Source organism: Chelonoidis abingdonii, chromosome 12, assembly GCF_003597395.2.
Source record: "Chelonoidis abingdonii isolate Lonesome George chromosome 12, CheloAbing_2.0, whole genome shotgun sequence".
Taxonomy (NCBI): Eukaryota; Metazoa; Chordata; order Testudines; family Testudinidae; genus Chelonoidis; species Chelonoidis abingdonii.
The window spans coordinates 492176-504268 of record NC_133780.1 but is presented as its reverse complement, the minus strand read 5'-3'; the positions used below and the strand labels follow the sequence as shown (position 1 = coordinate 504268).

At 62.7% G+C, this 12093-nt stretch overlaps 2 protein-coding genes and 1 long non-coding RNA gene across 9 annotated transcripts in view; 2 read left to right on the top strand and 1 right to left on the bottom strand.

Moving 5' to 3' along the window:
• Positions 1-1461: 1461 nt before the first annotated feature.
• On the top strand, positions 1462-4305 carry LOC116835062 (uncharacterized). Its single transcript, XR_004376113.1, has 3 exons — positions 1462-1495; positions 2202-2329; positions 4290-4305. It is a non-coding gene; the product is annotated as an uncharacterized LOC116835062 (long non-coding RNA).
• A 91-nt stretch (positions 4306-4396) lies between these two features.
• LOC116835058 (HLA class II histocompatibility antigen, DR alpha chain-like) overlaps positions 4397-12093 on the bottom strand; it is a 46449-nt gene continuing 38752 nt past the window's right edge. The window contains exons 1-5 of one of the 6 annotated variants that reach the window (XM_032797521.2): positions 8120-8239; positions 6663-6920; positions 5876-6157; positions 5515-5665; positions 4397-5142 (exon numbers count right to left, since the gene is read on the bottom strand). In XM_032797521.2, coding sequence (XP_032653412.1) covers positions 5139-5142; positions 5515-5665; positions 5876-6157; positions 6663-6920; positions 8120-8201 — 777 coding nt within the window. In that variant the 5' untranslated portion in view covers positions 8202-8239 and the 3' untranslated portion in view covers positions 4397-5138. Of the gene's footprint in view, positions 5143-5510; positions 5666-5875; positions 6158-6662; positions 6921-8119; positions 8241-12093 lie in introns of those variants that run through there. The other 5 variants (XM_032797518.2, XM_032797523.2, XM_032797517.2 and 2 more) reach the window with 5 other exon arrangements.
• The window catches only part of LOC116835059 (H-2 class II histocompatibility antigen, E-S beta chain-like), a 48265-nt gene continuing 45352 nt past the window's right edge, over positions 9181-12093 (top strand). The window contains exons 1-3 of one of the 2 annotated variants that reach the window (XM_032797524.2): positions 9181-9473; positions 10073-10342; positions 11029-11310. In XM_032797524.2, the coding sequence (XP_032653415.1) occupies positions 9368-9473; positions 10073-10342; positions 11029-11310 (658 nt within the window). In that variant the 5' untranslated portion in view covers positions 9181-9367. The remainder of the gene's footprint in view (positions 9474-10072; positions 10343-11028; positions 11311-12093) is intronic. The other variant, XM_075071547.1, reaches the window with a different exon arrangement.

Genomic DNA, 12093 nt, shown 5'->3' with positions numbered 1-12093 from the left:
GATTCAGGAGGCCTGGGGTTTTCGGCGGCTGGGGTCCTTCTGCTCCGAATCTTCAGGGCACTTTGGCAGCGGGTCCTTCACTTGCTTTGGGTGCATTCGGCGGCACTGAAGGACCTGCTGCTGAAGACCTGCCGAAAACACTCGTGGGGCCCCTTGAATACTCTCTTGGGGGCTCCTGCGGGGCTTGGGGCAAATTGCCCCACTTGCCTCCCCTGTGATGAACTAGGAATGTTCTTAATGTTTTCTCTGAATCCTGTGTTGGTGCCTCAGTGTCCCCATGGCAGTTCTGAAGTATCTGGCAGAGCAAAGGGCTAATGCCCCTAAATGCCTGGGACTCTGTCTCCAAGCAACTGATGTCCTGGGCCCCTTCTCTGCAAAGGTGCCAGCTGAAGGTGTTGGAGACAAAGGGATCAGGTGACCTGGCCCGGGAAAGGGGCTGAGCAGAGAGGAGGGGCTGGAGGGGGTGGTTAGTCTGGAGCTTGCTAGGGACGAGGAGTGAAGTGCAGACCTAGGGGTCTGGCTCACTGCCCCCCAGAATGGACCCGGCCGAGGGGTCTGGTTCGCTGTATCTACAAGCTCTGTTTTAGACCCTGTTCCTGTCATCGAATAAACCTCTGTTTTGCTGGCTGAGAGTCACGTCTGACTGCAAAGTGGGGGTGCAGAACCCTGTGGCTTCCCCAGGACCCCGCCTGGGTGGGCTCGCTGTGGGAAGCACACGGAGGGGCAGAGGATGCTGAATGCTCCAAGGAGAGACCCAGGAGGTGAAGACGTGTGAGCTTCTTGCCCTGCAGACAGTCTGCTCCAAGGGAGAGGAGGCTCCCCAGAGTCCTGACTGGCTTTGTGGGGAGCAGTTCCAGAGCATCACCGTGACACCCCCTCCCACCCCTCTGGGCGGCCCTGCCGTTCAGTCTCTGGTGCCCCCGCCCTGATCCTGATTTCAGGCTTTGCACAAAAATCCTCTGGCCTCAGAGGGCAACTGAACTCAGTTCCCTGCCGGGGCGGGGCAGGATTGAGCCTGGGGGGGGGTGAGGGATCCGCTGCCCCCCTCCTCGTCAGCAGCCCAACCCGCCGGCCGCTCCAGCCCCTCAGCCTGCCCCAGTGCAGCCTGGCCCGGCTAGAATCTGCCGGAGACCGATGACGCTGCCTAGAGCCGCGCGCTGATTGGCCGGAGTGGTGGGTTACTTGAGTTCAAGGTGGGAAGCGGCAGCTTCTGGGGAAAGCCCTGGCTGCGGGTGGGAGAGCGGGAGAGGATGAGGAGCGCTGGGGGGAGGGGGGCAGATGGGGACGCTGGACTGGGTGGGGGAGGGGTGATGAACCCTGGGCGGCTCCTGAGTTCGGCCCTGTCTCCAGCAGAAGTGGGTCCAGACAAAGCTCTGCGCTCCTGGAACCCACCCGGCTACTACAGCACCCTGCAAAGTACTTGTTGGGGCAGGGATCTGCAGTGACCCCCCGGGCCCTGCTCTGGGTCACAGCTCTCCAATCCAGTCCCCATCCGGTAAGTCTCGCCTCCATTCCTGGTGCCCAGCTGTCTGTCCCTGATGCTGCTGTGGGAGAAACAGAACATTTCCCATCACTAACCAAGGAGGAGGTGAAGCTGCTAAAATCTTTCAAATTAACTTTCAAATTAACAGTCCCTGATAATATACACCAAAGAGTGCTAAAGGAACCGGCTGAGGCATGCTCAGAGTGCAAATACAGCCCAGTGTCAGGTCGTTTACTTGCCCTTTTCCCAGCCTTTGATCTCCCTCCAGCTCCATGTTTGCATGTTCCAGCCATCCAGATGTTCTTAAAAGCCTTTGGGAACCCAAAGCCTCAATCCTGCCGGGGGCTGTCTGTGAGTGGGGTCCGGTGCCCCTGCAGAACTCAGTGGGGCTCCCCAGACACAAGGTCTGCGTGTACAGATCCAGTCTCAGCTTCACGGCTGTGCGTGGAGAGCAATGGGCTCCCACTGGCTCAGCTGTGCTAATGGTTAGGGGCCCTCCCTGTTAAAAATGTGCTCCTTGTGTCTAGTCTAAGTTCATCTCACATCAGCTCCCCAATGCCAACGCTCACTCTGCTTTGTCTGGGAGACTGAAGAGCCCCCTGCGCTCAGAAATCTGCTCCCCATGTGGGTACTTGCAGACCTGGTCCAGGATCAGGTCACCCCTGAACCTCCTCCCGGAGAAACTGCACAGAACAGGCTCCTTCCGTCTCTCACTCAGAAGCAAGTTTCTCCAGACCTTCATCTTTGTGGCTCCTGTCTGAACCCTGCCAACATTTCAGCAACTGGCCACGTTCACCAGGGCTGGACACAGCAGCACTGACGATCTCACGAGGGCCGTGTACAGAGGTGATACCATCTCCCTGCGCCTGCCCCATATTCCCCTGTTCCTACAGCCCAGGGTCACACCTGCCCCCTAAGTCACAGCATGGCATGGGGAGCTCATTTTCAACTGGCGTCTACCATGACCCCCAAGTCCAGTTCAGAGTCACTGCTTCCCAGGGTACAGCTTTCCCCACCTCACCTTGTGGGGCCTGCACCCTTGGTTTCCAGATGCCCAGCCGTGTATGTGGCTGAATTAAAACACATGTGAATGGGCCCAGCTCAGTGAGTGACCCAGCTGCCGGTGTGTTACTGACCTGTCCCATCATCACCTGCTGCCCCCCCAGTCTCAGTGTCACCTGCAGATCTGTGGGGCAGCGAGTTGTCTGGGCCTGTGGTGCCCAGGCTCCAGGAAAACTACGTGCCTGGAGGCCCCGTCTTCACTAATGTTCAGGGCTGGAGCTCTCCCCCCCCCCACCGCACACCTCTCGAGTGTCCCTGCCTGCCCTGGTCAGCGGGTGGCTCCCCTGCAGCTCTGTGCTGCGCTTCCTCGCCAGCCGCTGCTGGCAACAAGGGAGCAGTGCCGGGGGCAGGCTGAGGCAGCTGCTGCGCCGCATGGTTCCCCCACCCCTGCAGGTGACTTCGAGTGGGGGAGGGTTATCCTGGCTTGACCTCCTGAGCACCAGCCTGGGGGGGCTTAGGTGAGTGTCATGCCGGGGGCGGCGGGGGGTTCCCCAGAGCTCACTGCTGCTGGTAGGAAGAGGCCTGTGCGGAGTCCTCCTCTCTGGTCCCACGCCCCAGCCCCGGGGCAGCATGGCTGCTGCACCCCAAACTCCTCATCTCAGCCTCCTGCCTGCTCCCACACTCCAAACCCCTGCCCCAGCCCAGATCCTGCACCCCAAATCCCCATACTGCACTCAAATTCCCTCTCAGAACCTGCACCCCAACCTCTGCCCCAGCCCAGAGCCTGCATCGCCTCCCACACCCCCTTCCGCACCCAAACTCACTCCCAGAGCCCACACCCCACAACCCTCACCTCCTGCACCCCAACTCTCTGCCCAGCCAAGAGCCCGCACCCCAAACTCCTTCCTACACCCAAACTCCCTTCCAGAGCCTTAGGCAGGTGTGTGGGGGGGTGCAACTTGGACCCCTTCTCAGCACCACCAAAAGTTATACTTGCCTGGTACCGCACATCATCTTTTGGCCCTGCCAGACCCCACTGCAAACAGCCCACCCAGCCGTGTGCCCAGCCCCCCCCAGAGCTCCCCCAGCTGGCAGGAGCCCAGGGCCTGTGCCTGGAGCTCCCTAAAGGGACCTGGGAACATTCCCCCCAGGGACAGCTGGATGGCGGCAGCCAATGGGAAAGCGCAGGAGGCTGGTCCAAAGATCCAGCGGCCAATGGGAGAGCTTGGTTCGTTGGTGGCATTATTAGCAGATTGGAGCAGCCAATTGCTGCTGGTGGGAGCCAGCGCTGGGGGGTGGGGGGGGTCTCCCAGCACATGCCAGGGGAGGGGTGTGAGGAAGCTGGGCTGGGTCTCAGTGCTACATTCGGGGGTGGGGAGGAGGAATCTGCCCTTCGCGTCACAGTGACCCCAGCCTGGGGGACGTCACCGCAGCCCCCAGACAGGCCAGCGTCTCTCTGCAGCCGCTCGCCATGCGGGGTTCATTCCTGGGGGAGCCTGGCCCATAAACCCGGACCTGCTCCTGGGCTCCCAGTCATGGGATGAGCTCAGCCCTTCGTGGACCATCCCTCAGCTTCAGAGCTGCCCCCACCACTACCCAGGAAGAGACTGACCACATGTCACACAAGGGGAAACTGAGGCACAGGAAGTGTCACACCTTGCAGTGAGCCAGTGTCAGAAATGGGACTAGAACCCTGGAGTTCTGACTCCCAGTTCTCCCCGACTAGCCCCTCCCAGAGCTCAGACAGAACCCAGGAGTCCTGGCTCCTTTCTTACCCCTCATACCAAACTCCCTTAACTTCCAGCATGACCCAGTGCCCTGCACAGACTGCGGCTAGGCTGGGATAACACAGGCTGCCACAGGTACGGTGCAGACTGACCAGATTTTAAATCAAAATCAAAAACTCAGAAATGTCCCAAACCCACTTTATTGCTGTTGGCAAAGCTGCAGAGTGATGGGGGGGCGCAGGGCTGTGGACACACACGGGGCACAGGGTGGGGGCTGTACAGGGAGTGGGCCCTTCCCACACAGACCCCGCGCTGGACACTGGGCTCAGCAGGGCTGGACCCCAGGGGAGCTGCACACAGGTACAATGAGGCCTTTAACTGGGGCTGCTGCCCCCCCACCCCAGGCATGGGCCCAAAGTCTTCGCAGTAATGGCAGGAGGGGCATTACCTGGGGTGACTGACAGCAGCCTCTGGCCAATAGGGGCCAGGCTTGGGGCCCAATCCAGAACCCACTGGAGTCAAGAGAAACCTTCCCCATGACGGCAATGGGGTTTGGATCAGCCTCGTGGGCCCTGCTGCCCCCCCGATGAGGGGCAACCCCCATTCCCAGCCCCACGGGGCAGCAGCCCTCTCCCCTGCTGCTCCCTGATGAGGGGTGACCCCCATTCCCAGCCCCATGGGCAGCAGCCCTCTCCCTGGATAGGTGCCCCCCCAAGCCCAGCAGGGGGTGAGAGGGAAGTCCAAGGCACCGGCTCCCCAGTGAGTCTCTAGTGGGTTGGATCGGCGCGGTTATAGGGCTGAGGGGCTCCTGCTTGGGTACAGCAGCTGGCACTGATGGGAGCAGAGCAGGAACTCTGGGGGCAGTGGCGTGAACAGGTTTCACGAAGGCACTTGGGGGATTTGGGGCCCCCGGCTCCTCCCTGTGTTTATCTGAAAGACAAAGAGGGTCAGTTACCAGGAGACCTGGACCCCGACGTGAGGCTGGCAGGGATCGGGGCCGTTCCCCAGCACCCCAGGGAGTCTCCCATTCAAACAGGGGGTGTGGGTGGGCCATGGGGTTGTAGCTGGGGGGGGGCACAGCATGTGGGGAGTCTCCCCAGTGGATGCTGGGTGGGCCCAGGGGCTGTGGTTGGCTGGGGGGGGCACAGGAGCTGGATGCTCTCCCCAGGGGGTGTGGGTGGGGGAGGGGCTGTGGCTGGCTGGGGGGAGACACAGCAGGGAGGGGGACTCTCCCCAGGGGGTGCTGGGTGGGCCCAGGGGCTGCGGGTGCAGCAGGTGCCTCCCTGGGCAGTGGCTACTCACAAGGGGCCCCGCGGGTTGCGGGCGGCATTCATCTTCATGCCCTTGATGATGAGGATGGTGCCTGCGATGATGCCGACTATGCCCACGGCCAGGCCCAGGGCGCACACCAGGGTCTCTGTGGTCTCGGGGACGGGGGTGGGCACCTGGACTTCTGGAGAGAGGGGGAGAGGGACAGGGCATGGAGTGAGGGGGCTGTTCCCACCTTCCCTCCCAGAGCTGGGAGAGAACCCAGGAGTCCTGGCTCCCAGCCCCCATGCTTTGACCCACCAGCCCCCACACCCCTCCCAGAGCTGGGATAGAACCCAGGAGTCCTGGCTCCCAGCCCTGTGCCCAGCGGGGTCCCCGGGCCCCCCAGCCTCACCCCAGTGCTTCGTGAAGGGCTCGGGCAGCCCCCAGTGCTCCACCCGGCAGTCGTAGAAGTCGCCCTGGCTGGGGAGGAAGGGCAGGTAGGAGAACTTGCGGAAGGAGTTGTCCTGGCGGGGGTAGAAGTCGGTCTCGGAGACGCCCCCCGTCACCTCCTGCCCGTTCTTCAGCCACGTCACGCTGAGCACCGGCGGGAAGAACTTGTCCACAAAGCAGATCAGGACGTTGGGCTCGCCCAGCTCCACGGGGTCTTCGGGGAACATGGTCACCTCAGGGGGCACTGGGGAGACAGGGGTTAGTGAGTCCCATTGCCTGCCCCCCTGAGCCAGCCAGTCCCTGCCTGGGGCTGGATCAGAGCCAGCGCCCCCCAGAGGGGAAAGGCCCCATGCCCCATTCCCTGCCCCTCTGAGCCAGCCAGTCCCTGGTGCTCAGGCTCCAGCTCTGGGGTCTCTCCCCAGGACTATGGGGTGTCACTGGGGCTGTCCCAGCTCCCTGCACTGACGGCTCATGGGGCACAAAGGGCAGGGTTGAGAATCTCTCAGGGGCAGGGCCTGGCGCTGGGCAGGGGCCACGAACAGCCCTTGGCAAAGGAGCTACCCTGGGCCCCCAGCCTGGAGGGTGTGAACTGCCCGGGCGCCCTGCCCTGCAGAGCCCTGGCCCCGCTGACTGGCTCCCCAGAGCCCTCCAGGGGCTGGGAAGTCTCTGTTGTGTCTGGTACTAGGCCCACGTGAGCAAGGTCCCGCAAGCAGTGCCTGACAGAGAAGCTGCCCATCCCCGTGCCGTACCATTCTCAGCCCGTGTGTGGTTGGACCTCTTGATCATGATATCCAGGTTGTTCTTCAGCACGGCGATGTTGCTCAGAGCTCCCTGCGCCTCGAAGCTGGTGAACTTGCTGAATTCGGGCAGGCGCCAGACGGTCTCCTTCCTCTCCAGGTCCACATAGAACATCTCCTCATGGTCGAAGTCCTGCATGTACTCACCCGACCCCTGCGGGGACTGGTCCGTGCGCTGGTAGAAATTCACTTGAGAGTGCATGTGGTCCCCTGGGGGAAGATGAATGTCAGCACCAGCCCCCCTGCACACGTCCCCCAACCTCCACCCCCCTTGGTATTCACACTGGGACTCCCCCGTGTGAGGGGAAAGCAGCCGCAGGAGCACAGGGACCCCTGGTATCACGCTGGGGCATTGGGGTCAGCGCTGCCTGGAGGGGACAGCACCCCATACTGTACCCCCTGCACACATCCAAGTAGTGACCAGGTCTCTACCCACTTAGCTTGGGAAGGGTCCAGAGTCATGTGGGAGGGGGAAGTTGGAAGCTGTGACTACAAGACATTTCATTCTGCCATCTGTACCTGGGGCTGGTTCCGTGTCCCGGGGTCGCCATGACCTGGTTCTCAGAGCGATTTCAGTCCCTGGCCCCCAACACTCACCCCCCAGGGCCGGTCACTGGGAGACCTGGGAACTCCCCAGCCAGAGACATTAAAGCTGCGCTGGGGGGTCAGACACACTCTGGGGGGGAGGGGTCTGGCTGGGGACTGAGGCTGGGAGTCCCCAGGGCCCAAGGGAGTTGGGCACCTACATCCGAGGGAGTCGTTCGCTGACCCCAGCTCGCCCGGCAGGATCTCACCAAGCGACTGCAAAGGAGGGAACCTGCCACCACCCGCCGAGGAGAGAATCTGCCTCACAGAGCCTGCCCTGCCCCATGGGTCTGAGCCCTGGGGGGACGGGGGACAATCAGGCAAGGCCTGGGAGCGGGGCCAGGGGCTCCCTGCTCTGCACAGACGCACTCACCGCTCAGCAGGGTCTGGCCCTGGCGCGGCTCTTTGGGGAATGTTCCCCCATCTCCCCTATGCCTGGTGCCCCCCTGGGGAGATCGGCCCCCGAGTCCCTGTGGGGGAAGGGGGGCTGTACCCCTAGGGCAGGGCTGTGTCGTACCCAAACCACAGAGACTTCCCCACAATCCCTCTGCTGCCCCCGCGCCAGCCTCCCCTCCCCACTGGCATGGAGGTGAGACCCTCCACTCCCTGCAGCCCCCACCCTGCCCAGATCAACCCCCATCCTCCTTCCTGCCCACCCCATCCCCTCCCCACTATGGGGTGAGACCCTCCTCCCAGTAGCCCCCACCCCATGCCTCTCTCTGCCCCATCAGCCCCCATTGTCCCCTCCCTGAGGGGGAGCCCAGTGCTCTGGGGGTGAAGCTGCCCCCAAGGCCCAGGTGTCACAGCCCCTGGCCCGCCCGTACCTGTCACTGCCCCGGCGCCCGGCAGGGCCAGCAGGGTGAGCAGGGCCAGCTGGGCCATGGGGACGCCCCGTCCTGCACCCATCTCCTCTCCCCGGCACTGGGCTGGGTGCGGGACCGGCAGTGCTAGGGGATTGGGGGGGGGGCACGTGTCACACCTGGGGGGGGGAGCACCTGGCATTGGCCAGGGGAGCCCGGCCCAGGGCCTGTACCCAATGGCAGAAATCCCTGCGCCGACCAGGCTGTTACCAGGTAGAGCAGCAGCGTTGAGCCTCCCAGAGAGGAGATGGAGAAATTCAGGGTTCCTGGCTCTCAGGATTGTGTAAGGATAATTCTTGTGTTTTCCAAAAGCCCCAGCTCCAGGAGTCATGTGGGTCTAGGACAATTCCAGCCCCATTCTTGGAGACCAAGGGAGTGTCCAGTCCCCGGGCTGTGGGGAGAGCTTCAAACTGTGACCCCTGGGCACCCTAAGGCTCAAAGAGCATAAGGCAAATAAACCCCACAGCTGGGATTTGTACAGAATTGCAGGATTTTTTAACATTTGGGGTTGGCAATACTGCAAATCCCCAGCCAGGGACCTGCTCCTGGGGTTGGGTCTACAAAGTGGCGCAGCTTTACCGGCAGCCCAGAGTGGATCCAGCACCACCAGGAGGGGTTTGTCCCCAGTGTAGGGACAGCACCGCCCACATGGCACTCTTTCCGGCCACAGATGCCCTGTTCTGCACATGGGGGTATGTGCACATGGGGGGCTTGGCCAGTCCAGCTCTGCACTGGGGGGGTCACACTGCCACAGAGTGTGAGGGGACATCAGGCCCTGCACCCCTGACCTCCTGCAATTCACCAGGACTCTCAGCCAGCCAGTAAAGCAGAAGGTTTATTTAGACGACAGGAACACAGTCCCAGACAGGCCTGTTGCTGGGGCTCCTGCTCTGGTGGGGGCTGGTCCCTGGGCTGGCCCCACTCTCCAGCTGCCCCAGGGCCATGGCAGGCGCCGGGCGAGTCCTGCATCCCGACCCCAGGCCCTACTCTACCCCTACGAGGGAGAAGTAGGGAACCAAGCCCTGCTGGGGCCGGCTCTGCCTGGCGACTGATGATGCTGCCCAGCCCCGATGCTGACTGGCCCCTGGGCTGGGGGTGCCCAATCCCCGGGGCCGTGGGCAGCGTCCCAGGGCTGGTGCTCGGAGCTGGGCAGAGAAGGTCTCAGTCTGGGGGGTCCCGAGGAGTTTCCAGGTCTCTCCCTCCTGAGCAGCAATGGGGGCAGGTCGGATCCTGGGGGCCGGGAGCCGCTGGGCTGGGGCTCTGCTAGTGACACTGACGGTGCTGAGAACCCACCTGGCTCATTGCATGGAGCTCCCAAGTGAGTAGAGACCCCAGCGCCCAGGGAAGCCCCATCCTGGGCAGCGCTGGGTGTATCCGGGGGGGTCAGACCCCAATGCCCCGGGGAGCCCCGTCCTGGGTGGTGCTGGGTGTATCCGGGGGGTCAGACCACAATGCCCCGGGGAGCCCCATCCTGGGCAGTACTGGGTGTATCCGGGGGGGAGTCAGACCCCAGCGCCCCGGGGAGCCCCGTGCTGAGTGGTGCTGGGTGTATCCGGGGGGGTCAGACCCCAGCGCTCTGGGGAGCCCCGTCCTGGGTGGTGCTGGGTGTATCCGGGGGGGGGTCATACCGCAGGCACCCCGGGGAGCCCCGTGCTGGGTAGCGCTGGGTGTATCCGGGGGGATCAGACCCCAGCACCCCGGGGAGCCCTGTCTTGCCTGTTCCGGTGTGTGCCCCCCATCCAGTCTCTGCTCTGCCGCCCCTCCGGACTGTGGTCACATACCCCTGCCCGCCCGCCAAGCCCCCAGGGGTCCGGGCGGAGTCCGGCTGTTCCTTCCCCCTGCTCCGGGCCCCGGGCCCGGCGGTAGGAGGGGGAGCAGCCGGCGGCGGTTCCCTGAGCCCGGCCCCATCTCCCGCAGGGGGTTTCGTGTATCAGCAGAACGCAGAGTGTCACTTCACCAACGGCACCGAGCGGGTCCGGTTCCTGGACCGCTACATCTACAACCGGCAGCAGCTCGTGCACTTCGACAGCGACCTGGGGGTGTATGTGGCGGACACGGAGCTGGGGCGGCCCGACGCCGAGGGCTGGAACAAGGACCCGGCGATCCTGGCGCAGAAGCGGGCTGAGGTGGACACGTTCTGCCGGAACAACTACCGGGCGGCCGAGCCTTTCACTGTGAGCCGGAGAGGTGAGTGCGGGGGGGTCCGGACACACTGCCCCCCCCCGGGTTATCCCCCTGGTCCCCACCTGGGCCAGAGGCGGGGGATGGGAGGGGCTGAGCGGGTTCTGCGGCCGGGGGAGCGGGGAGAGGGCAGGGCCCGGGCCTGGCCGGGGACCAGGAGCCGGCAGGTGTTGGGGGGGTGGGGAGGGCTCACGGGGGGGTGTGTCTTCCCTTCCCATCTCCCAGGCCGCCCCCGGCTCTGGCTGCGGCGCCCCCTCTCTGCAGGGAACAGAGCCCCCCCGGGTCAGTCTCTGGGTGGGTGTGTGACTGACCTGCCCCCTGCCCCTCTGGGGGTTCAGCCTCCAGTGCCCCCCACTCAGACCCCGCAGGGCAGGTGGCTCCTACCCCTCTTCCTGGGCTAGGGGGGCTGGGTGATGGGGCAGAACTTTCCCCTTCTCCCAACCCTGCCCCTGCCCCCTTGGGGTGCCCCTGGCTGAGAGGTGGGAGCAGCCCCTGGGCTCACACCATGGGCCCAGGGTCTGACAGCCCCTGGCTCTGTCCCCATGGGGGTGACGGGATGAGACTCCCCTCAGGCGCTTTCTGCCGGAGCCTGGAACACTTGGGGGTTGGGGCCTTTCCCTGGGAGCAGGCTGTCACCTGTTCTCTCTGAGCCCTGCTCTGTCTCCTGCTCATTTCTGTCTCTCTGTCCCCAGTTCAGCCCAAGGTGAAAGTTTCCCCCACAAAAGCAGGGTCCGAGCCCCACCCCGACCTGCTGGTTTGTTCCGTGACGGGGTTTTACCCCGGGGGGATCGAGATCAAGTGGCTGAAGAACGGGCAGGAGCAGACGGCCGGGGTGGTGTCCACGGAGCTGCTCCAAAACGGAGACTGGACCTTCCAGATCCTGGTGATGCTGGAGATGAGCCCCCATCGCGGGGACGTCTACACTTGCCAGGTGGAGCACATCAGCCTGCAGGGGCCCCTCGCCGTGCACTGGGGTAAGAGCCTGTGGGTGTGGGGCAGCCCCTGAGCCTGCAGGAGCACCCCTTGGGGAATGGGCCTGAGTCAGAGCGCTCATCGGAGCCCTGCTAACCCAAATCTATCGACCTGGGCTGGGAGCTCATGTCCACAGGCTGAAGAACGCCATGGGGCAGTGTGATGGTGCTGCCCGTAGGAGCCAGCTGATGTCACTCAATTAGGGTGAACTGCAAACAAAATGGGGCAGACAAAACCCAAACGCTGGTGGATCTTCCAATACTTAGATTTACCAACCAGCTCCAAACAGCTTCTATAGCACCTCACTGGTTACTCGGAATCCAAAGAACACGGTTCCCTTAAAGTGCCCAGCCTCAGGCCTCCATCCAGACACACCTGTCAGATATGATGATGATTACTGAAAATCTTCTTTCATCATATAAAAGAAAAGGTTCTTCCAACCCCAAAGGATCAGCCACAAACGCAGGTCCAATGATAACTTAGACCTTACCCAAAATCCACGCTTATAGTCAACTCTTATTAACTAAGCTAAATTTTATTTAAAAAGAAAAGGGAGAGAGTGTGTTGGTTCAAAGATCAATATACAGACAGACTTGAATTCAGTTCTTGACTTTCAGATACACAGCAGAGATGAGCTTGTAGTTGTCAAAAGTCCTTTTAGAAATAGTCCAGAGGTTACAGTCCAATGTCCATATTCAGGGTGGCTCCAGTCAACGACTGGGGATCTCAGTCCTTGTGGCTTAAGGTTTCCCCCTCTTGAAACCCAAAGCAGATCTGAGATGAAG